The 26,869-nt window shown below is 28.6% G+C and overlaps 5 protein-coding genes across 12 annotated transcripts in view; 4 read left to right on the forward strand and 1 right to left on the reverse strand.

Moving 5' to 3' along the window:
- The first annotated feature begins 5,451 nt into the window (after positions 1-5,451).
- LOC122632417 lies at positions 5,452-8,035 on the forward strand. Its single transcript, XM_043819163.1, has 5 exons — positions 5,452-5,645; positions 5,975-6,380; positions 6,635-6,997; positions 7,073-7,255; positions 7,377-8,035. Exons 2-5 carry the CDS (start codon positions 5,976-5,978, stop codon positions 7,743-7,745), a joined length of 1,320 nt encoding a protein of 439 aa, XP_043675098.1. The 5' UTR covers positions 5,452-5,645; position 5,975; the 3' UTR covers positions 7,746-8,035.
- A 2,166-nt stretch (positions 8,036-10,201) lies between these two features.
- Positions 10,202-13,035, reverse strand: LOC122632418 (speckle-type POZ protein B-like). Of its 3 annotated transcripts, XR_006327869.1 has the most exons (3): positions 12,648-13,035; positions 10,351-10,512; positions 10,202-10,257 (listed from the first exon to the last, which is right to left on the reverse strand). XR_006327869.1 is itself a non-coding variant. In XM_043819164.1 (2 exons), exon 2 carries the CDS (start codon positions 12,451-12,453, stop codon positions 11,458-11,460), a length of 996 nt encoding a protein of 331 aa, XP_043675099.1. In that variant the 5' UTR covers positions 12,454-12,529; positions 12,648-12,961; the 3' UTR covers positions 11,356-11,457. The 3 variants fall into 3 exon arrangements, 2 of the variants coding, with proteins under 2 accessions (XP_043675099.1, XP_043675100.1); XM_043819164.1 differs by lacking the exons at positions 10,202-10,257; positions 10,351-10,512 and adding an exon at positions 11,356-12,529 and having other exon boundaries at positions 12,648-12,961; XM_043819165.1 differs by lacking the exons at positions 10,202-10,257; positions 10,351-10,512 and adding an exon at positions 11,356-12,529 and having other exon boundaries at positions 12,638-12,961.
- LOC122632419 lies at positions 10,378-11,102 on the forward strand. Its single transcript, XM_043819166.1, has 2 exons — positions 10,378-10,593; positions 10,763-11,102. Exons 1-2 carry the CDS (start codon positions 10,378-10,380, stop codon positions 10,841-10,843), a joined length of 297 nt encoding a protein of 98 aa, XP_043675101.1. The 3' UTR covers positions 10,844-11,102.
- Positions 13,036-13,295: 260 nt separating the features above from the next.
- On the forward strand, positions 13,296-20,261 carry LOC122632686 (helicase sen1). Of its 2 annotated transcripts, XM_043819807.1 has the most exons (14): positions 13,298-13,563; positions 13,651-16,518; positions 16,576-16,748; positions 16,834-17,105; positions 17,188-17,438; positions 17,530-17,626; positions 17,691-17,858; positions 17,953-18,107; positions 18,199-18,342; positions 18,415-18,545; positions 18,686-18,833; positions 18,944-19,341; positions 19,442-19,652; positions 19,736-20,261. In XM_043819807.1, the coding sequence occupies exons 1-14, from the start codon at positions 13,480-13,482 to the stop codon at positions 19,844-19,846; spliced, it is 5,211 nt and encodes a 1,736-aa protein (XP_043675742.1). In that variant the 5' UTR covers positions 13,298-13,479; the 3' UTR covers positions 19,847-20,261. The 2 variants fall into 2 exon arrangements, with proteins under 2 accessions (XP_043675743.1, XP_043675742.1); XM_043819808.1 differs by lacking the exon at positions 19,736-20,261 and having other exon boundaries at positions 13,296-13,563; positions 18,944-19,094; positions 19,442-19,633.
- A 440-nt stretch (positions 20,262-20,701) lies between these two features.
- Positions 20,702-26,869, forward strand: part of LOC122632687 (uncharacterized protein PF11_0213) — a 7,906-nt gene continuing 1,738 nt past the window's right edge. Inside the window, exons 1-6 of one of the 5 annotated variants that reach the window (XM_043819814.1) lie at positions 20,702-21,151; positions 21,770-25,799; positions 25,969-26,138; positions 26,216-26,391; positions 26,453-26,699; positions 26,733-26,841. In XM_043819814.1, the coding sequence (XP_043675749.1) occupies positions 21,818-25,799; positions 25,969-26,138; positions 26,216-26,391; positions 26,453-26,699; positions 26,733-26,813 (4,656 nt within the window). In that variant the 5' untranslated portion in view covers positions 20,702-21,151; positions 21,770-21,817 and the 3' untranslated portion in view covers positions 26,814-26,841. Of the gene's footprint in view, positions 21,152-21,769; positions 25,800-25,968; positions 26,139-26,215; positions 26,392-26,452; positions 26,700-26,732; positions 26,842-26,869 lie in introns of those variants that run through there. The other 4 variants (XM_043819813.1, XM_043819809.1, XM_043819812.1 and 1 more) reach the window with 4 other exon arrangements.

The raw sequence follows: 26,869 nt of genomic DNA on the forward strand, positions 1-26,869 counted from the left end.
GATTTATCATCAGTTAATTTCTTGTCTAATGAATGGAAACGTTTCGTAGTTACATTAAAGTAGATTTTTAGAGTTGTAACAGCTTCATATTTCGCGTCGATGTAAGTACTATGTACATTGCACGATAAAGCCGGCTTAAAAGAATATGAACTGGAGAATTGTCAGATTATATTCAATATCCGGTTTATAAAGAACAAGGGAGCGAAATAAGGATGACTCGTTCGATTTCACATGTTCGTCGTTATATATATATAACCATGTTATAAGGAAATATTTTCGTTATTTTAATCATTTAAAAAATTATTTTTTACTATTCCTTATTATTTGCTATATATATACACACACACATTTTTTTTAATAACATTATATATATTTTTAATAATAGATATAATTAAATTATATAATTTTATCGTATAGATATATAAATCTAATAATATACGATTCTTTATTCAATTGATCAACGATTTTTATTCAGTATCAAACTTAAAAAAAAAAAACGAAAGTAATAGAGCTAGAACGTAAAAAAATACGTGAAGTTATTTAAATTTCTCTACGCGATCAAATAACAAAGAGATGACGTTTTCTAAAAAAGAAAAAAATACACAAAGAAAAGTAAGACCGGACGGCTTTCACGAAAAACGATGAATGCAATCGGTGCATTTGCGATTAACATTAAAGGAACGCCATTCGAATATTTATTTAGTTCGAAATACGACCAAAGAAAAAATATTTTTTTAGGCCGAGGCAAAATAAAAAAAGAATAAAAAAAAAAGAAAGAGAGGAGAAGAGAGGTTTATATTGTGAGCAGAGCGGCAATTCGAAGATCCTGTATTACGAGAACATACCGATTACACAACGAAGGACAACCAGTTTTCTGGGCGTTAACTTCGCTCCTATACAAAGCCTTCCCGTTCGCGTTTGCTTTACTTTCGGTTTCGGTGGCCACACATATAAAAGAAAGAAAGAGAGAAAGAAAAAAAAAGAAAAGAAAAAAAAAGATAAGAAATGAGATGAAGAGCCAATAACAAAGAGAACGAACAGTAGTGACAGAATGAGGATGATGGTGTCGATCCTTTAAAAGGATTTTATTTTTCATGCATCGAATGATGATCTACCATGAAATGAATTTCGATGCTCCATAAACAAAAGATAATAATGTAAAACATATATACAGATTGGAAGACGATGATAGTGTTATTTTTTTTCTCTATAAAAGATCAAAATTCATATTTTTGATTCTGAGTTATTGAAGTCATTTAGAGTTGAAATTATTTAATAAATATATGTCCATAAATGTTTCCCAATAAGACAAATACAAAGTCTTGCTTTGCGTAAAAGTGATCTAACAGTTTACTCCAGCATGCCATAAGAATTTCTTATTTGCCGCATTCATAATTCTGTTTACAAGTTCTACTATTCGACTAAACTGTTAGACTAAACTATTAGACTAAACTATTACTTCATATGCCCCCAAAGAAAGTAGTCCAAGGACCCATTAAATATTTTTTTTTTTTTCTTTCCTTTTTCTTATGTTCACATCAACTTTCAATGATTGTAATTCTGGTAGAAAGCAATTACGAACATATATTTATAGAATAATTTCAATTCTAAATGACTTCAATAGCATGTTCTTAATGTATGGACCTCAAATCATAGGATATTCTATATATATTTTTGCACACACACGCGCATACGCTGCTATAGTATATATAATATACGTACATGTCTATATATATGTACATGTAATCAAAAATTTATATACTTTTTATATAAAGATATAAATAAAAAATAAATTAATTTACACTACTTACATGAATAAATTAAAATCTTATAATTTATTAATTAAATTAATTAAAAATAACCTTACTTTATTTCATACAAAATTCTATTTGACATATATGTATATCGTGTATATATTGAAATAGATCACTGCATAACGAAGAACGCTAAAATATTTCCTCTCGATCTAAGATTTAAAACGCTTTCGATGTTAAAAACTAATAAAAAGAGACTTTATCGAGGTCAGTAATCGAACGTCGTAGATTCCTAATATAAAAGTACTTTGGTAATAGATCGAAGGACATTAGATATATCGGTTAAAAATAATATTAAAGGCAAACAAAATTTATCGTACCTTCTAATTCTAATCCTTTTTCTTTCTTCTCTATCGTCTGATCATGATATAATCTTAAATTTCTTCTTTCTTCTTTTCCTCTTCTTCCTCCATTACGTAGCCGAACATTTAATTTCAAAAGAGCAATTACGAATGACGTTGAATTAAATCTGACCTAGAGAAGGTCCTTGTTACTATAATCATAAACAATCACGCCGCGTAGCGGTCTTATTTAAAAACAAATTGTAAGGACGATTCTAAAATTCATTTCTATCAACTTTAAAAAAACAAATATGAATGATGAAAAAAATAAAATCATGAAAATGAACATAAAATTGAACAAAATTCTTCTTTATTTTTATTAACCTTAAAAAAGAAATAAATAATTAAAAATCTTAGAAATATAAAATCATGAAGAACATAAAATAAAATAAAATTGTCTTTCATTTCTATTAACCTTAAAAACAAATACAGATAAAAACAATCAAGATAAATAAAAAATTAACAATTTCCCTTTGTTTCTATAAACTTTAAAAACAAATACAATTGATTAAAAATAAATCGTAAAAACAAATTTTTATTCGTTCCTATTAACCTTAAAAATAAATTGTTCAAATAAAAAATATATCCAAATTTGTCTTAATTTCAACTAACCTAAGAAAAAACGTAGAAGAACCACGAAAAAAGTACGAAAGTAAATTCACGAGTAAAGAGATTCAACTGTTCGTATCGAATGCGAGCACGAGAGTGAAAGGTAATTTCTTCGTGAGACGAAAATTGAAGTGTAAGTCTTCGCGCGATTACAAGTTCCGATTGATGTTTCCAAATGCATGCCACGAATAATCGTGCTCGAATAACGTGATGGGAATCCATTAACTTACATTGATCGATATCTCTAGCAATCTTGAAGTCACATTATTACACATATTAACTATATTTATAACGCTTCATCTTTCGAATACTTATCGTTCGTAACGCACAATACATACAAATGATCGATAAAACAAAAACATAAAGCAGCGTATATATCAATAAACGATTGACATTTCCATGAAATAAAACGTAATATTATAAAAATACATTCATTAGGTCAATGTCAAGGTTAAGAACTCGATTTTTATAACTTTCTATCCTATATGAAAACGAAAGCTTTCCAATTTACATCAAATTTCTTTCTCACAAATATATAAACTATCGCTTCCATAATTTTTATTTTGGATTTTATTTGGAGAGATAATAAAAACGAATTTTTCGAAGGAACTCGATCGACCTACATACGCCAGACGAAAGAATATATGCATGTATATAAAAAATATATTCACGATTGCATTTACAATTTTATTCTCGTTAAAGGAGCGAAATGTTTTAACCTTTCAATAAATATGTATATGTGTGTACTTATATAAAGTGTAGTCCTTTATTACTATGATCAAAGTACAAGTATAACCTTAAAAACTTTGACGTAGATTAATGATTTATCTCTTTTAAATATTGTTACGATACATATATATTATTACATATTTATACACAAAAAAGGGTTTACGTTAAATAATAGGAATAGAATTTGTCGAATAGACGAGTTTTAAGGTTATGAAGTAAAAGTACAATATAAATTAAAAACGATCAATTACCTGATTAATTACTCAAGCACCTCTTTTTGAAATATAAGATCAAGATCGTTTACTTTCAGTGAAAAGATCTACGTATTTGTGTTTCCACCGATAAATTATTAGATAAGATGGAGATTGCCTGAAAATATTACGAAAGCTGACGATCGCGACGAACAAGGTGAAGATCGATTTCTCGATTGGCGAACTTTCAATGACGATAGATCAACTTCAATCGACCCTCTCGTCTTTGTTTCTCTCGAAAGACTCGAATAAAAGAGTCTCGTCCAATTACAAACATCTCTTCCTTTCACCAACGAAACAGGCGTGGTTTCAATGTTTAGTTTCGTACAATCGAAATTCTATATTCAGAAGGTCAAGGACACGATCGAATTCAAAGAGTACGAATACTAAAAATATTGGAAAAAATACATTCTTTCTTTTCTTTTTTTCATTGCTTCACTGCTCACAAAATCGACCTAATTTATTTTAAAGATAAAAAGAACCGGTTTCTACTTTCATATTAGTGAGTATAGGTTATCTGTTCTTATATACTGATACTCAGATAATGACGATGTAAATTACATAATCTTTGTATCTGATTTATATATGTGTATGAACAAGTACGAATAACAAAATATATTATTCATTTTGAATTTGAAGTGAATATACTATCGTTATATTTTATAAAATTTTCGTAAAAAATTAATACGATTTATCGTATTAGAGCAAAAAAGCGAAAATGAAAAAAATGAGGATCCTTTTCACTTTTTAGGGACAAAGAAGAGAACATAACGTTAGCATTCTGAAATTTACACGAGCTTCCATAGCCATCGAGAGTTGAATTTTAATGAATCAACAAAGAGAAGGCATCGACCTAGTCGAATTCTGGCAGTTTTCACTTTCGGACGATCCCTTGTCAATTCTCTTTGGTATATTGGGTTACCAACACGTAGTCTGTTAATCTTTAAACTAGAATAGTGAAGGTGCGACGCGAGAAGGTGTGGCGTAATCGTTCGAATATGTAAAAATCAGATGACGCCTACTGCTTTTTTTCTTTTCTTTTTTTTTTTTTTTGACCTGCCGTGTCTTCGCATCCTAGGAACACCTTAGGAGAAATTTTGCTAATGAACGTTAAAGTCATGCAATGCGTCCCACAATGATAATCAGATGGATTAGAAAGTGGCTCGTTTCTTCTTCCTTGAATTATTTAAACAAAAAAAAAAAAAAAGATAAAAAATTCTTCAAATATAAAATGTTTTATTAATAAAGGTTACTCGAGCAATGAAGAGTTCGCGTTACAAATAACTTTTGATAAAGATGTGTTTGAAAAATGTTTGCTTGTCTCGTACGATCTTCTATAGACTCTTGAAATATTTATAGTAAGTAAAAAAGTCTGCTTGAAAAAATATTTTTTATCATACACGTATCTTCCGCAGACTCTCGGATTTTTGAAATATTGATGAAAAGTAAAAAAATTTGTTTGAAAAATGTTTTCTTTCCCCTGTATTTTTTCCTTTTTTTTTTCAGGAACGTAAAGAAGTACCGATCGTTTTGGATGTCCGTGGACTAATTAAAAGTTACGAAAGTTGATCGTATTCATCATCGAGAATGACACTAACTTGATATCACGATGGAGGTAGTTTCACGAATATACTCCAAGTAGAAACGACCCAATTCTTGTTGGACCTGTGGGCCTCGTAAACGTGAAAGATGTGGGGTGGGGTCTAGTGGAAGGGGGGAGGGCTGGTAAACCGCCGTCGTGTTTTTTCGTTGGGAGGGGCCCATCGGTACCACCACGTGGACATATAAGCACGGCTGGGTAGCATCGATGGCACACAGTCACTTACTACCCTTTGCTTGCTTCGTGTATCACGAGACAGCGAAGATTCAAACTCGACTTGAGTCTAAACCAATTTCGGAAGGTGATTGAAATAATTTCATTAAAAAATTTCATTAAACCATTTTTATGATCATTTAATTCAAATCACGTAAAAATGTTGTAACAATTGTTTTCAAATGCTTACTCTAACAAGATGATAGTTATTATATAGCTTTACTTAATTTTATATTATAATTATATTTACTATATTTTTAATTTATTTCGTCGAATTATATCTTGTGTCTTTAGAGAAAGTTAAAGAACATTTTGCATGAAATTATTTTTCTAAAGAATATTATTCTAAATTACAGATCTAGATCTTCAAGGAAAAAATAAAGTGAATAATCATCGAGAACGTGATTTGAATTTCAGAATGCAACTGTTCTTGGTGACTGCAGCTTTGCTGCAAGTTGGTCTCTGCGGTCATGTGGCTATTAGGATGCCATATTTAAATCCTGCTGGTGTAACATACGTTAACAGCGTCCCTGAGGAATCATCCCTTGCTTACGCAGCTACTTATCAAACTCAACAACATTACGGAGCTCCCTTGCAGTACGCTGCACCCTTGCAATACGCTCAAGCTGCGATTCCAGCGAAGGTCGAAGCACATCACGTTGGATATGCAACGGCACAAGTACCAGCTGTCGCTGCTGTTCCTTACATCAAACATGTACCCACCGTATCTCACGTTCCCGTTACCAGGATTGAGGCACAACCAGCTGTATTTGAAAAACAGCTTGATGTCATCAAGCCTGCTGTGTCAACGCGTAAAGTAGAGGTCAGAGTAAAAATATAATTGCGATTTTTTTTTTTAATAAAATATAAACAGTATAAGAGTTAAAACGTTTCAAATAAGGTATACGTATCTATATGACTATAAATTAATAATTTTAATAATCTAAAACATAAAATAAAAACAGAAATATTTTATCGTAGATCTAACTAAATTTGATCTAATAATCCTAATAATCACAAAAATGTATAACACAAAAAAGAAAATAACTTATTTTAAATAAGATTGTTTTAATATAGGTACGCCGCCCAGCTATCCAGAAACAATTTTACGATATTGAAGAACGTGTGATCATCAGGCCAGCTGGTTCAGCAGTAGTAGAACTTGACGAACCAACATCGAAATCACAGAAAGGACCTGCCGTTATTCAACCTTTGGCTTATGATTCCATCCACGCACCAATCCAAGTACCAGCACTTTCTCATTCCGTTAGTCCAGCTCCTTTCTTCGTTCCCTCTTCAACTCCAGCACCAGCAATAGCATCTTCCACTGCTTCTTCGATCCCCGAAGAAGAATCTGTTGTAGTAGACAATCCTGAATTCCGTAACGCAAACTCTGCACAAAACGAACAACGTCTCTTCAATCCTGCTGACTTACCTCAGGTATTTATATTTTTCTTCACTTCTAGAATGTTAAATTAACTTTGATTTTTATCAGATTACTTCTTCTTGATTTAGACTAGAATTCAACCTCAAGTAATCACTCGTTCTAACGGAGCACCAGTGGAAGAAAACTCTCCATTCATCGCTCATGATCCGTCCCCATCTGTTGTTCCTAGTCAAAGATTAAACGCCGAAGAAAATAAATCTAATCAGAACAGACTTATCGAACTTCTCACGGCACGTGGTAGTATTTCTGAGGTAACTATCGTTGTCTTTATTTGTTATTTCTTTCATTGGTTTACATCAGAAAATCAACTCCAGATACGTGAAGACATTTGTCTTCAATAAATCAAATGAAAAAAATCATTGACCATTCTAGGTTGGATTCGGTCGTACAGGAGACATCAGCGGACAGAACATCGAAGCAGGACATGTACGTGCACGCGTTTTGTCCGCAACTCCTGCACCTGAAAACGCGGAACCAACCGATCAACGTGTCTCCACCAGACGCGTCGTAGTTAGCAGACCAATCGAAACTCTTCAAGAAGTCGATGTCGTTGAACCAGCAACGAAACTCGAAAGAGTATCTATTCAACAACCAACTCTAATTAAAACTGCTCATTTGGATCACGTTCAGGTTCATGGTTCTGTACCAGTCGTCGGAAAAGCCTTTGCACCAGCTGTAGCACATGCAGCTGTTCCTGTTTATCAGAAAACTATTTCACCTGCTTACGAGTATTATCATTGATTAGATTCTATCTTAACTCGACCGAATTTCATAAGTTTGAAAAAAGATTCGTATATATATATATATATAATATTTTTTACGATCTTCTTTTAAATTTATCGAAATAATTATGATACGCGTATATAAATCCAGTGGAAATCTTGGCTGATCGTTCATTCGAAAAGTCTGCAAGGATTCCAAATGACGATTCGTGTATCAAATGACTGATTACAAAATTTCTGTTCTGTGGGAATGATGTTTACTGTTGTATAAAAAATCTAGCCATTAAAGTTATGATTAATTACGATCTACATCTTTCTTGTACTTTCATAAGTGAACGAATGTATACACACACACACACACGCATACGAACGCATTATCACGAATGAAAATAAAAGATATAGAAATTAAAAATTTTATGTTTTTTACGATCCTTTCTGTTTTATTATATCACGACCCATATTGGATATTTAAAAGATAATCCTGTGAGATTTAAAAAATTGTTTAATAATTTGACCATTCATTAACGATCGTATCATCAAGCAATAATGATCTAGATCTTTTAGTTAAATCCTCCATATAGATCTTTTATCGAAATATGATATTTCTGAAGATTATTAAAAACGACTTCACCAATGTGGACGACTTCCTGAATCAGTGAATCAATTCTGACAAGGGCGACTGCTCTGTCGGTTAGTTTCTGCCTGTAAGGTCGCAACATTGACCCGAATACCACAAGAATATCCGTTCTCTCCTTACCTTCGATTAACGACGAGTTGAAAACTGCGAAACTTCCATTGAAATCTAAATTATGAGATATCCCGGAACGATGAAAAAGAAAAAAGAAAAAAGAAAATCAAACATATATCTAAACTTAACTGAATAAAAAGATATTTCCAACTTGATCGTCTAAATTTATGAATTTCTTAACTAAATCTGCTATCACGGTTCAGAATAAAGAATCAACAAATTCTAAGGTTTTCTTAATGAACACAAAGGATGATGGAATTTCTTTTTTACCAAATTTTTGCGTCCATTATATTGCATGGTCACGTTCGATTTGATGCGTAACTTTCGTTCACGAACGAAATCGGTATCGTAACAAACGGGTGTGCCGGATACGCCCATGGAATTCGGACATTCTGATGTAAAAAGTGAAACTAGAATGAGAAATATCCAAAAGACATATATATATATATATACGTAGATCATCCTATAGATCTAAAATTTAATCGACTCGATCGTGATTCCAAGCGGACGCGAAATAATAGATAAATACAAAGATTAATAAATTTTACGATTTGATGAATAGAAACCGATGTAATGTAACATCCGGATGCTCGTTTATCACTCTATTATTTTTTCATATTTCAACATTAGAATCTTTCGATCGATACGAACGATCTATCAATCTTTTCAGAGAAACAAACAAAAAGATGGAATTAGTCTTTCCAAACGAAGTAGGAATTTTCAGAAATCTGCTGTTTGTTTAGATGATCATCGTGCAAAAAAGATCTGTTTAAAATAAAGGAAAAAGATAAAAAGAAATAAAAATATAAGAGGAAGTTAAATAACTGGATCAATCGAAACGATCGATCGATATTCGTCACCCTTGACTCGATTTAGTTGAAGATCGATGACCTCGTCTCGAGGATAAGGACAAAGTTAGCCGATGGAAGGACCAAAGCAACGACTAGGCAATGACCACGAGTCTTCGGATGTAACCTTAGCTCGAGTGGAAAGCACTGGTCGAGCAACTCGTATATAAGTAACGCCGTCATGGATCGTGCATTCAGTTAGATACTTACAAGGGAAACGTCGTTCATATCTAAAACATCTTTGAAGAGATTTTTAAGTGGTCAAGAGGTAAGCAAGAAAGTGAGAAAAAGTGTATATGTGCGGCATACATGTGTATCTGTGTGTGTGTTAAAAAAAAATAAAATAAAAAAATAAAAAAGACGAAGAAAAAAAACTGTTCGAATTCAAATCCTCAAATTAAAAGTAAACAAAAAAGGATTTTTATACCTTTCCAAGATAATCCATACGATTTAAAGACATTAAATCCTATCAGAGAGATAGATCATGGCAATAACGATTGTAATCAAAGCTTAGAATATATTTGATGACTGTTGCGGTGAAATTTTAATCCGTTTTCTGTGGTCTCTCTTTTATCATATACGAGTATCAGAGTTAGAGTTGACAATTCTCTTTCGACAGTTTCAAGAGAAGTTCTTAAGTTTATCACGGTAGAATCTTCTAGGATAACAAGAAATATTAAGCGGATCGTACTAATTTTCGACAATTAGTTTATCCTCTATCCTTTTCTATAGTGTTTTCATAATATCCCATTTCAACGTGGTAAGTTGAATTTTTTTGAAGACAACCTACCAACAAATTTTATATATATATATATATATATATATATATATATATATATTGTGTATATGTATATGTATATGTGTACGTATAAATTTGATAACATTATTATTGATCTAATGAATTATTTAACACTTGTATCCTTAATATTTGTAATCTGTAAAAAAAGAAAAAAAGCACAATTGCAAAAGTTTTAAGAGTATTTAGTATTGTAATAAGTTAAGTTTATTTATGTATTTTAAAGGAATACCTCTCTTACAGGTAAGGTGATCAAGAAATGAATATCATTTTTATTCTCGTCCTTGCTGGGACATGCGCGGCTGCGCCACAATTCTTTGCTCAACCAGGAACGATCTATGCACATCCAGCCGTACTGTTAAACTCGGCAATGGAAAATACTTTACCATATCACCTAAAAAACGATTTTTATAAAAATCCACGAATCGCTTCTGGACTTGCAAAAGAATCGTGGTTCACTGATAAAGAAATGCAGGTAAACCTATAGGAAAAAATTTTTTCTTTTTTTTCTTTTTTAAATTGCACAATAATAATAAGAAATATGTAAAAAAGAAATTTTTAATTAATTATACAAATGTCTTCTCGACTATATGAAAAACATAAAATAAAAATATCTGATCATTCGATGAATTATTTATTCGCAGGTAATCGATCGCGACACGGACAAAATACCGCGGGAAAAAATATTCGACGTTTTGCATAACGCTGGTCTTGCTCGTAAATAATAATCTCAGATATATCTTATTGAAATCTTTCTAATGCCATAATGCGATGAATATAACAAGTTCATATTGTAAAAAAACTCGTTGCATGAACGAATTAACATGTGGTATCTATCAATTCTAATATGTATAAGATTAATTTATTTAGATATTTTTTTTTTATGAATTTGTTTGTAGTATCTCTCACGTCTGTAGTTGATTAGTAAATTATATACAACGTCGTAATTATGTTTTTATGTAAAAATTAGAATTTATTAAACGAATATAACGTTCCTGCAAAGGCTGTGAACAAGAAAGATATTAATTATAATACTAATGTTCTATTATAATCTTTTATAAACAATTAACGCGTAAAAAATAATTAGTAGACAAAACTGAATTTTGGTTTACTTAATATTTATCCTGTTTGTCATAATGCTAATTTATTATCAATAAGAATAATGTGTGTATAAAAATATAAAAACATAATAAAAATGATGTGATAAATTTATATACATATATAGATTAGATGTACTTAATTATATCAATTATAAAAATATAAAAAAAATAAAAGTAAAAAGAAATATAAAAATGATATCAGAAACAAGATATACTTTGTTTAATAAATTAAAAGAAGATCATTTAGCCATAAGGAAATTTAAAAGTTCTATCATTAATTCTGGATAAAATCGTTTTAATTTTTCATAGTTCTCTGTTTTCTTAATATCACTTGCAAAATTTACTATAAACCTTGTAGCATCTGCAATTAAATGATCCGAATTTATTTCGTTTGCCACAATCAAAGTATCAATGACATTATCTACATTCATTTTCGTTTGCAATAACTTTATGCAATTCTCTTCCAAATTAGTTATGCCAAATTTATTAGCTACCGGCAAAAGTTCACGCGCATGAGAGTCTACACTACTCTCATCTCCTGTATAAATATAGCATAACATATGATTAAATAGATCTGGATTGATATCATTTATATCTATTCTGTTACTATTTTCATTCTTAGCTTTAATTATTAATGACTTAAAATAAGGATAATAAGACAATATCGGAGTATGTACCAAAAATGGTTTGTTTTTAACATAAATAGTCATATCACTAAATTGACCAGTTTTATACATAATATTTAAATATTCAGTTATATTTTCTTCCCATGATTTTAAAACAGCATATCTACCAGGAATTGGTTCATAAGTAAATTTTGCTGAAATTGTGTCATAACTTAACAAACATTTCAAATTCATTTCTGTTTCACAATTTTTACAAATGTTAAATGTTTGTGATCCATATAGTTTATTTGTAATGACATCCGATACTGTTACTTTCTTCTTAGACCCCCTAATCGTGTATTGGACATTCAAAATTATATCAGCTGGTGAATATTTAGAAAATAATAGACCAATTTGTACATCTTTAGAAGTAGATTTAGAACACTTCGGACATTGATGAAAGTCTTGAACACTTTGTAAGCTTATTTGATAACAGATATGTACTTTTTTAAATTGTTGTGTAAACATAGGCGATAATAACCGTTCCGATAAATTTAGAAAATATTCAACAGAAGTTACTTTCCATATATGAGATAAAGAAGTGGTATCCAACTTGGTATATTTATCCATCGTTTATATCAATTAATTTTTTTAATTAATCTTATACATAATACACAGTAACAAACTGTATGTAATAATGAAGAATCTATAAAAAAAATTTCTAATAAATTTATGAATATTTTCTTTCTTTACAATTTTTCACAGTATTATTTTCATATTGTTATATAATTATAATCAAAAAAATTCAACTCACATAAAATAACAGGATCTAAAATTTGAATCTCTTGAAATGATGGAGCAGGAGGTCCTTTTGTTAATATAAAAGTAGGACGTAGATCTTACATACTTATATGTGTATACTTTATATAATATAAATTAATTTCTTTATCAAAACTCAAACCTTTTACACAGTACTTGATTCAATTTAGAAAATATTTATTCAATTTTTGAGAAGTTTTAATATTTATGATGTAACGTTCTTCTTCGTACTTATCGTCTTCTTACTTTCATCGTACCTGACTTTGTAACGTATCTTCATTTTCGTTAAATTGCTACGTCACAACATTACTATGTATACATGTATACTAAATATATTTGAATATAAACTATCGAATAATAGAAGAGAATCGTTTGTTTTCAATAAAGTTTCCGCGCTTTCAATTACGCATGCGCTTTTTTGTTTGTGACGTATGCATATGTAGAACAAAAAAATATGGGTACTTCTGCTAGTGAATATTTTCAACAATGATTGGACTTTTTCATTGACTCATCTATTAATAAAAAATATTATTTAAATTACCTTCGATTTAATAAGTACAGATGCATATATTGAATATTATATACTATCTAATATATCAATGAATATATTTATGAATATAAAAAGTTCAATCTAGTTATAAATAAAAAATACTAAACATAGTAACCTTAAATTTTTTTGAACTGATCATTAAGTACATCTACGAATTCAATGTTTATTTTCTAAAACTGGCATCACGAAATTTTTCAAATATCTTCGAAATAAAATGTATATATTTAACTGTGACTAATGTATACCTGTTTGAATGTATACCTATTGTTATTGTTTCCACTGATATAATGAGTTCTAATACATACTATGATTTTTTATTGGAAAGAATTCATTTTCCAGGCACTTTTATCTTAGATGAACCAGGAAAAACAGTAAGAATATTTGTAATTCTTATAATTAGTTTAACAACATACACATTAATTTTCATTATATTTTTTATTCTCTCCATTGTCTTTCAGTATACTTGTGGCAGAGGAAAAGAAAATCAAATAATTTGTCTTAGTCTTACAGTATCCCGTCAACATTGTAGTTTTTTTCGTAATGATCATGAAATATATGTTATAGATTTAGGAAGTTCTAATGGCATATTTGTAAATGAAATTAAACAAGAAGCAAGGCATATGGTTAAATTGAATGACAATGATATTATTGGAATTGGTTGTCCAAATTCTGATATGATAAATAAAGATATGTTTATTTATAAAGTAACTTTTATTGCTAGAAATAAAACATTAACAGACGAAAAATATACTGCAATATCTAAGACGCCTTTATGCAAAGATACATTAACAGAAAATATTGATAAAAGCTGTCATTCTTTGTTGTCTGGAGATGACGTAAACAAGTCATTTGATTTAGTTTCATCAAATGAAATATCTGAACTATCAAAAAATATAAGTGAATCTTGTCAAATAAAAACGTTAAATAAAAAAATAGATAATGGAACTAAAAAAATTAATTCAAATCAAGAGATAAAATTAATAAATACTTGTTCAGAAAGTAATACAATACAACAGAATATCACACATTTGGATACTAATCATGATAGTAAATATCAGAAAAAGAATAATGCTAGTATACATAAAAACTTATCAAAAGTAAATAGTAAAGAGAACCCTTTAAATAAAACATTTCAAACTATAACAGAAAAAGAAGTGATCTGTATTGATTTGTCTAATAATATTCATACAAAAATAGTTCAACAAAATAATAATGATAAGACTAGAGATACAAGAAGATCTGAAAGTGTAGATAAAAAAATATGCCATAGAAATAATGCAGTATTTATAAATGATATTGATGATGCAAGTGTATATGCAGATATTGGTAATAATATTAAAATACAACAGAATTATTCTGAAAATATGAAACCACAAAATGAACTAGATGATGATCTAAAGAAGGATAATAAACCATGGATAAAAGAAAGTGGACTAAAGAGATCAAAAGATGGTCTTATAAATATTGTACATAATGGTAATTATTTGATTAAAATGAAAGATGAAATAATAATTGAGGATGATGGAAAAACAATAGAAAATAGTATACAAAATACTAATAACTATACTGAATCAACAATTAAATTGAAACAAGTCAATCAAGAACCAAAATTAAGATTTTCAGAAATTGATATAGTTAATTTTAGTGATGATGAAGAAAATGTATTCCCTTGTTCTCAATTATTTGATTCTAATATGGACGTAAATTCTGAAATAAAGAAAGAAATTAAACAAGAATATAATGATAATCACGATGAAGATATTAACAGACTTGATGACACAGAAATAATTATTTCATTATCTGACAGTGAGGATGAAGATAATATATGGTTACATAGATTATCTCGAAGTCAATTGTCTAATGATACAATTTCAAATAATGATAAAATGAAACATACAATACAAACTATAAAAGATAAATCTACAGATATAGATGTAATTGATGAAGATGTCAAAAATATTATTAAAGAATCCAATGAAAATATAAATGATGCTTTGAATCTTAATGATGTTTTGGATGATAGTATTGAAACTAGCAGAAACCATGAAACAAAAGAACATAAAAAAGATACAGAAAAAAATACCAAAAAAGAATGTACAAATACCGAACACTTTAAAAACAGTAATAAATTACATACTGTAAAAAAACATAGTTCTGATGTTTCTCTTGATGCAAGAAAAACAGAAATAGATGACAATATGTTTAATAAAGAACAGGAAAATAATGATAAAACTAATCATTCTCTTGATAAAAAACAAAGCATGATTAATAATAACACAAATGACAGTGTAGTTAAACATACTCTACATTCCAAGAAAATAAAATCAATTACAAGAAAGAGGCCACAAATAATAGATGCACCTCATATGCCTGTAAAAAAAAAAAGAGGAAGAAACACTTATGATATGGATAGCTGCACAACAGAAGACAAGTTAAAGGAAGATTTAAATGTAGGAAAAGGAAAGAAAAGTGGATTACTTTGGTCAGATAATCTTGGATCTGATAAATCCAAAAAATTTCTTCTTTCGAAAGAAGAGAAAAAAAAACTTATAGAAAATAGGAAAAATAAGTTAAAACAGATTGCTGCAGAAAAGAAAAAAGTGACTAAGACTGAACCATTAAAACTATCTGTTTCAAAACCAATAGTAAAAGTATCATTAAAATCTCGATCAGATTTCCTAATTGATGAGATACGATCAAAGAAGAAACTGAACAAACTATCAGTAAAAAAATCTGTAGAAAACAAAAAATGTAAAGATAATACTGTTAATATTAATACAAGAAAAGATATTAACGTACTACCTTCAATATCTCATTTAAAAATTAAAAAACAAATACCTAGTTATAAAGAAACATTAAATAATGTTACAAAACATTTGCAACAATCTTTAAGTGTTACTGATGGTAATGATGCTCAATTAAATGAAGGCAATAAATCAAATACGAATTTAAATAAATTTGAAAATATGGAAAATGATGAGACATTTTCTACAACAAAAAATAAAAGCATAGAGGCTACTACTATCCTTAACTTGAAAACTGAAGTAAAAACTCAAAAAAATGTTAAAATGCAAAAAGAAAATCGTTCTCCCAACAGACAAATAATTAATCAAATAGGAAAAAAGAAAAAAAGTGTCTCTTTCAATAATTGTCCTGAAATTCATGAATATGAAATAGAACCTCAAAACATTTTAAAAAAACTTATAGGTAAAGATGCTCCAATACCTGTTGATAAACTATCCTTTAAAAGATTTACTGAAACAAATTATCCAAAGATAGAGCAATTTCTGTTACGTATTTTCTTCTGGAATCCTGTTTGGCTTGAAGTAAGTATAACTTAATTAAATGAAGTAAACTATTGGTTTACCTTAAACTATTTACAGGAACAGCAATATTTGAAGCAAATGCCACCTATTCTTAAAGAAAATGAATTACATCCTATGCTAACTTATTATAAATCTTACAATGACTATTATAAAATTGCTGAACCTCTATTATTGCTAGAGATCTGGTATGGCATTACTAAAGAATTCGAAATGTTAGAAAAAAATGTGAAGTATGTTTATAATCATATGATGAATTAAATAAAAATTATTTTCTATTAAAGAAGTAAATATATATTAATAATTTGTTACACACAGGCGACCCACCATGATGTGTTCTATAATGGAAAATTCTTTTAAAAAGATCTATGTAGCATCTACAAATATATACTTATCATCTTTGGCAGTACAAGTATTAGTTACCAAAGAAAACTTATTTAAACAAATTCATCCTAATTATGGAGATCTAGTATTTTTTGAATATATTAAAAATGAAAAAGGAAAATACATTTTTCAGAAAGTATTTGCTTATGTTACATCTATGAATGAAACTATCATAACATCATCTACAAAATACAACAAAGATTTAGGTAAATGTACAATAACTGTATGTATTATATTATTTAGTGATGTTATTTTTAAGCTGATTTTCATTTATTAATATTTTTACAGAAAATCATGTGAAAGGGCCATATGCATTATTGACATATACTATTATCACAAGAAATGTTGAAGAGAATTTTATAATAAAAAACCGCATTCAAAGAATAAGGACTGTGACATATCTACGCTCAAACATAAGGATGATTCAAGCAATACAATATCTTCCACAATCTTCACTTATAAATTTAATTTTGTATCCTAAAGTTGAAGCATTTCAATTACCTAAAATAGAAGTACACAATCACCAACTTATAACAAAGGTAAAGTTACCAAAAATATATGGAACATAGGTAAATGATATAATTGATAAATATATACATTATTTAATTAAAATAATTTTGACAAAATCAGGATAAGTTAAATCAAATACAATTAGAAGCTGTTAGTAGAGTAACAGGTGCTGTAATACAAAAGGAACCTAAAATCTGTTTGATTCAAGGACCTCCAGGTACAAAAAAATTTCTTCTAGAACTTACATACTTTACGATTTTACGATAATTTTTATATTACAGGAACAGGAAAATCAAAAGTTATTGTAAATATTATAACAGAGATACTGTATGGTAATAATAGGTATCAAAACAGTAAAGCTGCTCTACGAATTCTTGTATGTGCTCCATCCAATGCAGCTATTGATGAAATTGTATTAAGACTTCTTGCCGTCAGAGCTACAATTAAACGTAAGATAATTTTTTTTCTATAATTTTAACATAGAATGGTATATTAAGTGTAAAGAAAATAATATACAATTATCATTTTTATTATATTACTTAGAAAATCGTTTTAAAATGGTTCGTATTGGTAAAACTGAAACTATGCATTTAACTGTAAAAGATATTTCTTTAACTGAATTGGGGAAACGAGATGTTAAACGAATGACTGCGAATTATTCATCAAAAAATATTCCAATTGATAGTTTCGAAGAAGAGGTAAAATTTAATTTAATTTAATTATATCTAAATAAGTATTAATTTTACATGAAACAGTTTTAATGTATTATACAGTTTAATGACTTTTCAGAAAAAATTGTTGGAAGCTCGTATAAATTCATTAAAATGTGAAATTGCAAATTCACAAAAGATAGATGATGTTTACAAAAAATATCTCAAACTGAAATTAATAGATATGAATGCAAAGTATGAGTTGTTGGAAAATCATAAATCAGTAAGTGTGTATATATATAATATTTTCAGAAATATTAAAGAAATTTATTTTTAACAAATAAAAACTGTGCAGATAAATGAAATGAATACCAAGGAACTAGCAAAATTCCAACGTGTTGCAGAACGTAGAATCCTTGAATGTGCAGATATAATAACATGTACACTTTCTTCATGCTATACTAATCAAATGGAATCCATTTTTGGGTAAGATTAAAGAATAGAGAAGTAAAATTATAAGAAAAGTTACTTATACTATGCTTTTGTTTTTTAATTTTTCTTGTTGTTTATTATAGTTATGATATTATATATACAAATTTTCATATTATTTCTTTTATTTCTTATAGTGGAAATAAAGAAAAAATATCAGTTTGCATAGTGGACGAAGCTACTCAAAGCTGTGAAGCAGAAAATTTAATTCCCTTATTATTAGGTGTAAATACATTAGTTCTAGTGGGAGATCCTAATCAGTTACCAGCGACTATAATTAGTCAAGTATATATATATATATATATAATCTATCATATATGAAAATTATTTAAAAATATTTTAGTATGATCATTATATTCTTATATTTATAAAATTATTTTTTATTATATGTTTAGCAAGCAAAGAAATTTGGATTGGATCAATCATTATTTTCTCGCATACAAAATGCATTTCAAAATCTGAAAAATAATCCAATAATTATGTTAACAACACAATATCGTATGGCATATGCAATTTCTTATTTTCCGAATAAGTATTTCTATGGAGGTAAATTAAAAAATGAAGTTGAAAATATATTGACATTTCCATTCCACAATTATCGAGTTTTTAATATTAATTCAAATCAAAATACTGATAAATTTTCTAACACAAATGAAGCTGAATTTATATCAAATATAATTCTATGCATGATGAATAATATCAACTTGAAAAAATGGGAATTCAATATTTCAATTGGAGTATTAACGCCGTACAATAATCAAAAATATTTAATAACAGAAAAGATCAATGAAAAGTAAGACCTAATAAAATTTTTTTCATTACTTTTACATTGATATTTACTTGTACATTATGCAATATAAATATAAATATATAAATTTATTATTTTTATACAGAATATCAGCTTTATCCGAAAATATACAAAAAAGATTTACAGTGGAAATAAATACAGTTGATAGCTTTCAAGGACAAGAACGTGACGTTATATTGATGTCATGTGTAAGAAGTCATGGTATTGGATTTTTATCAGATCCCCAAAGATTATGTGTAGCATTAACTCGAGCTAAACATAGTTTAATGTTATGTGGTAATTTTAATACATTAATGGTATGTATTGATCTTTTAAAATGTTAACATTATTTGAAAAACATAAGTTCTTCATCATCATTTATATTTAATAATATTTTCAGCGAGATCAAATGTGGAATGCATTGATATCAGATTCTAAATTACGAAAGATTTATTTTAATATTAATTCAAATGCAAGTCTAAATGAGATAAAACAACACATCATTAAATAAATGATTATTTCAAAGTATTGTGCCTTCCTGCTTGTGCAGTGCACAAGTTGTAAAAGTACAATTGATTTTATTTATGTAAATGATGTAAATGTGTTTTGTTTCCATATAAACATTAGTTTAATTGTTTTTGATATGATTATTCTGTATATCAATGTAAAAAATAATACATCATTTATTTTCTTTTTTCAACAAATTTAATAAAAAACTTATGTATAAATATCTATATTTAAGCACTTATATATATATATATCTACATCTATGTTATGAATAAACATTTTCATTTATATATTAATATATGCTTTTTTTATCGTATCTGTAGTAAATATCAATGATATTTAAAAATGCTTTCTTCTACTTCTTTGCTTTTCATTCTAACCTTATAGTCTTCTTAATTAATTAAAATTAATCTAAATTGGTCTTTTAATCTTTCTTCATATTTCATTTTTTTATTAACATTATCAAAACTATATAATGTAGTGTTAATAAAATTAATATTCATTGCATTAAAATATTCAACTTTTATTTCTAAAGACATGAATATATATTTTTAAAGAAAGAAAAAAGTAATATAAAAAATATAATTGCGTTTAACTTCTGTTAAATGTTACCAAATCCACCGATGGTGTAGTCCATAACCTGGTAAGTTTCCTATCATTTGCTATCTAAGTTACATTATTGGTTTGTTTGATTTAGAAAAATATACACGTTCATATCGATTGGATGTTTCAAATGGTACTTTAAGGAATATCCAATAGCTGTAAATCTTTAAAATTAATTAAGCGACAACTTCAAGCTCGTTCTTTTTAATGAAAATCACCCGACAGCTACTCGCTTGACTGTTATCCAATGTTATCTATTGGTTAATGATTGTAATTGTGCGTGAAAGATCATTTTAGGATAAGTTAAGAAATATCATATATTACTATATTTTTATCGTGATATTATTCATTAAAATGGTATTTTAACGATGAATAGTGTCAAGTGATTCGTTTTTCTCATTAACAGCAATTTAATAGTAAAAGTAGGAATCTTGACGTCAGTGGTGCGTGTCTTGGATTTTGTTCTTGTAAACATTACGCTTAGAGGCCGAGAAAACTATTTCCTTTTTTTTTTAATATATATATATATATATATACGTATATATATATATACACACATATACGGGGAAATAAAGGATACAAGTTTTGTTGACGTTTTTTCGATCGATAATAGATCTGTGAATTGCATTGATTCCATGGAAAATCGTGAGATGTAATTATAAACTGGAATATGTAAAGTGTATATCTGCTTTATCTTCGTTGCTTGGTAAGGTTTACGATCTGCCATTAAAATTTTCTGCACTCTAAGCGAAAATTTGATCTTTCTACTCGATATATATTTTCATTGATTTTAATTTATTATTATCAACGCACCTTATTATCTTCCATGAAATATTTTTAATTAGCTTCCTTTCAAGTATCCATGCGTCGTTTTACGCGCGATAGATTGATTACGGTTAAGCCTTAAATCTGAGAATCGGTGAACATATTTTAATAATTGAAGAACGATTTACTATCCATTCGTGATAATTTAATAATTATTAGACGATTGATATCAAATATGATCGTTACCTTTCAAACATATAAACCAAATTGATGTTCTATACAAGCAAAAAATGCATGCCTGTAAGGTTATGGGCATCTGTATATAATATCTTTGGTGACAAGAAAGCTAATGTGCATGCGTGTATTTTCTTTTGCGAATAAATTGAAAGTACTTTATTATTATATTTGACTTTATTTACTATTAAAAATATATTTGACTTATATAAAGCTAATATTTTGCTATAAGTATAATATATAAATGATATATATATATTTTTTTATTTAGCAACAACAAAATTAAATATATTTTCTTTTTATTTTTACTTTTTTTTTTTCACAGGAAACTCCATGCTGTAATATTTAACTGTAACGATCTTTCCACATTATAATGGAACAAGTAGATACAACATCAGATGAATGTGTTAATAAAATCCAAGATGAAAATATTATTATAAAGGAAGAAATAGTTAACTTTGTGGAATGCTCACATATAGAGAATGTGGTGAAAGTATCAACTAATATCGAAAATAAAATTGAGAAAGATCTTCAAAGTACTTGTAAAACAGTGTTATCTGATGATGTTTCTAATCTACAGACAGATACCAAAAATATATTCTCAGAGGAATTGGAAGCAGTGAACAATTTCAAGGAACAGGAGACTTTAGAAAATGGTAATGAAGTATCGGTTAAAGAAGAGAATAATGATTTGTCTGAAATATCACAAAATACGATTACTAAAGATGCATGTGTGAAAAATACTGATTATCCATGTTCTGAGAAAAGTATTCAACCTGTTAAAGAAATTGATTTCTTATCTGAAAAATCGGTTGAAATAGATGATGGATGTAATCTTACATCAATTGTACAATGTAATAGTACAAAATCATCAATAATATCTGAAGAGGTAATAACGGATAATGATACAAAGAAAAACAAGAACAGTACTGTTTGTACAATATTAGATATAACAGAATCAGAAAGTGCCAATATTCCATGTGATGAATTACTTGATACATTAAATCAAGTTTCCAATGATAAAGAACATTCCTTACATGAAACTATTAAACAAATAAGTAAGGATGACGATAATCAAAACAATTCAATAGTTATGGATGCAGAACTAAGTAAATTAGTAGAAGAAAATTCAGAAGTCGTTGTTGTGACAGTTGAAACCATACCTATTCCTTCTGATTCTAGCAAGGAAAATGTAATTGCATTGGAAGAAAGAACAGATGCGATAAATTGCCATGAAAAAGATTTAATCGCAACAAATAAAAAAGATGGTAAAAGTGATTATAAGAATGATAATTTGGAACTTATCAATTATCATCAAGAAGATAGCAGCACTGTAATAGAAGTTATTTCTACAGAGATTGTAGAATCAAAAGATGCAGAGATATGTGTATCAGAAAATAAGACTGAAAGCATAATCGAAAATGAATTAGATACAATAGATGAAAAATTTCATATTAGTGGGAATTTTCGGAATGATGATAATGACAATGAAAATATTTCAGAAAAAAATAACAGCAACACTAAAAAACAGAATACCTTGCTGAAAATTGACATAAAGAAAGAAATAACGAGTGAAACTCATGTTAATATAAACAAGACCAAAGTATCAAACATAAAAGATGTTTCTATTAAAGATAATGATATTAATCTTCCTGCATGTACATTAAATGTGAAATCAGATACTATAATTGAATCAGATATAGCCTCAGCATCTAAAAGAAGTGTTATTCAAGATATATTTGATGATTGGGGAGTAGAAAATCCTGAAGAAGAAAATCAATCAAATCCTAAGATACAAGATTCAGTAGAAATCGAATTGAAAAGTTTATTGGATGATTCTAAAAATATAGAAATCATAGATGATACAATACCATTAAAAGAACAAAAAATATGTTCCAATGACAATAAATCTGTTATTGATGTATCACATAATACTGTAATTTCTGTAGATAATATTAAAGAAAAAACTTTAAAGGATACAATAGCAGAAGAAGAACAAACGCAAAAGAAAGATATAACATCTCAAGAAACCCCTGTAACATCTATAATACAAGAAAAAATAACTCATTCTCTATCACAAAATCTTGGCAAATCTACACGAAATGTTACTCAAGATTCAATTTTGTCTCAGACAGTACAATGTAATGTTACACCAGTTAAAAATCGTAATCGTCATTTAACTAGTCAAATAGTCTCACCTGCAGAAGTGACAGAAGTATTAAAGGAAAGATTACGAGAAAAGCAAAAAATCGTTGAAGCACCACGTGGACCAGATATATTCTTTGTGAAAAAAATTACGCAAAGGTTATCAAGCAAATTAGCTGGTGGTTCTATATCTTCAATGCCAGCACTTATACCATTACCACATCCTGCTCAACCTGCAGATAGTTTTAATAAAAAAGATACAGAAAATATTTCTGCGCAATCTACAAAAGAAGGAAATTCAGATAATAAGGAACTATTAGCAATCTTAGAAGGTGATGTTGATCCAGACTGGTCCAATTTAAAACCTCCAACACTTATAGATGAGGGTAAAACTTCAGCAAACATTGAACATAATGAACTTAGTTCACCTCCTAAACTTGATCCTTCGGTCGAACGTGAATTAGCATTAAAACAACTTCTTGAACTACCAGTAACACCATTAAGGAAGAGCACTCCTAAACGAAAAAAATCTCTTAAATCAGGGCTCAACAAAGTATCTAAAAACATTGATAAGGATGTTGAAAATGGAAACGAAACAAAAGAGATTGTTAATATTGATTTAATAGATGAAGATATAAAATCTAACGTAAATGATGAATCCTCTGCAGAGACTGATATTGCACATTCAGTTACACAAGAAGAACAGAGACATCAAGATGTAAGCAGTCAAGATGTACGAAGTGATGAGTCTAGATCAGGTAGGAAGCGTAAACCAACTGAAAAGGCAAGAGAACATGAACAGAATATAACGAAACGTCAAAAAGTCTACAAAGGTAAAGTCTCCTTAACTAAAAAATCTGAACCAAAACAAGATTTAATTGATGTTAATTCATTAAATAAAAATCAACTAGCTACAGATAATGTAGTATTATCAGGTACTACACATAATGAAGGAGAACAAACAATAACAAAAGAAGTAGCAAATAAACAATTTACGAATAAAATAGATAAAATGTTACGGAAAGCTGAAAATTCACCTGTTAAAAGACCAAAGCAAAATCTTACCAAGAAGGGACCACAACCTATTGCACCAAGAAAAATGTTAAAACTCATGCGGCAAAAAATTACATCAAATAAAAAAACTGTTAATTTAAAGACAAAGTTGAACACAGCATCAAAGAAATCTAAAAGAGTTACAAAACCACAGAAACGTACGGTAGATTCAACGACTTCTGGAGATCCTAAACCTAAAAAGAAAATTATTAATGAAATAGATAGATTACTCCAAGATGAGGGAGTTGTAAATTTATTATATGATGTTGAACAGCCTGACAAGAAACGTTTAGTACCTATTACAAAATCACAAGCAAAAGTGATGGATTTACAGAAAGTACAACGTGAACTTAAAATCAGAAAAAAATTGGTACGTAATGCTGTTCTAAGGTTGCGTACATCTACACCTGGTATAACAAAAGTATCACCTAGATCTACAAGAACTACTGTACATTCGAATGATTCTCGAAATGATCAAAAAACGAATGAACAATCTAAAACTGTAAAGCAAACCACTGGATCTTCACCGACGGAATTTATATATCCTGCAAAAATTAGAAATGCTGCAGATGCATCCATTATAATCAGAAGGCATTCATCTAGTTCTTTTTCTAGTGCATCTGGTAGTCCTAGAGTTAGTGTCGATGGTCCAGAAAAACAGATTTCTGATAGTATTCGAGCAGATGAAAGTTCACATTCCCTCAGATCTATGAAGAGGAGATATTCACAAGAAGATAGAATGCATATAAAAAGAAACAAAAAAAAGGAACAAAAATATGATACAGATACTGTAATCACTTCAAATGAAGATAAGACAATAGCAATAATGCGACCAAATAAAAAATCAGATGTAAAGAGACCAGACAAAAGTTTTAAACAAGTGGAATCTTTGGTTAGTGATGAAAGTAATAACAGCATTCAAAGTAAAGTCATTACAAGATCTAATGGCGCAGCTGCAGGAAAAGTATCATCAAAAAGTAAAAAAACTGCCAAGAGTAAAGTCACTTTTGCAAAAGGAAATGACATTGATGAAAATGAAGATTTATCAAAAGAAGAAGATGAATTATCAGCCTGTCTTGCAGAGGCAGCTACTGCTTTATCAATAGTGAGTGCCTCTAATCGGTCAGGTAATACTACAATGAACCGTAAAAACAAAGGTAAGTTGGCTTTAAAATATAGTACATATTTTTTTCTTTTTTTTTTTTCTTCTCCTACACAAATTATAAGATATATCATTACTGCATGTTCTAAAATAAAAATATTAAAAGGAAGTTAATATATGTATGTATATACATTTACTTATTTATTTATATATATATATTTCAGTGAATCCAAATATTGCAAAAATATTGGAATTAACTGGTAATAAAACAAAAACAGAAAGCCGATGTCAATTCAGTAATAAGGAAATAAACGTGCGTAAACATGGCTATCTTGTACAACTGATACTTACTCCTTCATCTTCTACAAAAATAAGAAATGCTCTTACACTTCAGGTAAAATAATATACAATGTTATATCATGTTAATAAATATTTCTAATATATAATTACATTGGTATTGTTCAATTATAGGTAATGCAAGAATTTCGTGAAACGTTATCAATATTAAAGAAAGATGATGACTGTAGAGTAGTGCTCTTGACTTCAACTGGAACAAGTTTTTGTGAAGGTTTGGAACTTTCCACATTGCTGCATTCAAACAAGGAAGAACGACGACTTCTTGCTCAAGAAATGGCAGATGCTGTCAAGTATGTTATTTTTAAAGAATATTTGTGATGCAACAGATTTTGAATATTGATATATTTTTAGGGATTTTATAAAAAGTTTAGCAACTTTTAATAAACCCATAGTAGCTGGAGTACAAGGTGCTGCAATTGGATTAGGTGTAACTATGTTACCATTATTTGATCTTGTAATAGCCAGTGATAAAGCAACATTTAATACTCCTTATGGTAAATTGGGACAAATTGCAGAAGGTGCAGCTGTTTTTACTTTATCACATATTTTAGGAAGTGCAATAGTAAGTCTGTACATATATGTATGTATATATGTATATACGTATATGTGTATATATGTATATATGTATATACAGGTAGCCCTCCTATGGCGTGAATATTCCATTTCATATACAATAGAAAAAAAGAGTTCAGATTCAAAAATTTTTGTTTAAATCGATTATATATATATATATATATATATATATATATATATATATATATATATATA

This window comes from Vespula pensylvanica, chromosome 10 (genome assembly GCF_014466175.1).
Source record: "Vespula pensylvanica isolate Volc-1 chromosome 10, ASM1446617v1, whole genome shotgun sequence".
In the NCBI taxonomy this organism is placed as follows: Eukaryota; Metazoa; Arthropoda; class Insecta; order Hymenoptera; family Vespidae; genus Vespula; species Vespula pensylvanica.

What these genes read in the sequence shown, in the direction of transcription:
- LOC122632417 (XM_043819163.1), top strand. Translation starts at nt 5,976, where the DNA reads ATGCAACTGTTCTTGGTGACTGCAGCTTTGCTGCAAGTTGGTCTCTGC. An exon ending in TGTCAACGCGTAAAGTAGAG is followed by an intron (nt 6,381 to 6,634) that starts GTCAGAGTAAAA and finishes GTTTTAATATAG; the next exon opens with GTACGCCGCCCAGCTATCCA. An exon ending in ATCCTGCTGACTTACCTCAG is followed by an intron (nt 6,998 to 7,072) that starts GTATTTATATTT and finishes TTCTTGATTTAG; the next exon opens with ACTAGAATTCAACCTCAAGT.
- LOC122632418 (XM_043819164.1), bottom strand. Translation starts at nt 12,453, where the DNA reads ATGGATAAATATACCAAGTTGGATACCACTTCTTTATCTCATATATGG.
- LOC122632686 (XM_043819807.1), top strand. Translation starts at nt 13,480, where the DNA reads ATGAGTTCTAATACATACTATGATTTTTTATTGGAAAGAATTCATTTT. An exon ending in TAGATGAACCAGGAAAAACA is followed by an intron (nt 13,564 to 13,650) that starts GTAAGAATATTT and finishes ATTGTCTTTCAG; the next exon opens with TATACTTGTGGCAGAGGAAA. An exon ending in ATGTTAGAAAAAAATGTGAA is followed by an intron (nt 16,749 to 16,833) that starts GTATGTTTATAA and finishes TGTTACACACAG; the next exon opens with GCGACCCACCATGATGTGTT.
- LOC122632419 (XM_043819166.1), top strand. Translation starts at nt 10,378, where the DNA reads ATGAATATCATTTTTATTCTCGTCCTTGCTGGGACATGCGCGGCTGCG. An exon ending in TCACTGATAAAGAAATGCAG is followed by an intron (nt 10,594 to 10,762) that starts GTAAACCTATAG and finishes ATTTATTCGCAG; the next exon opens with GTAATCGATCGCGACACGGA.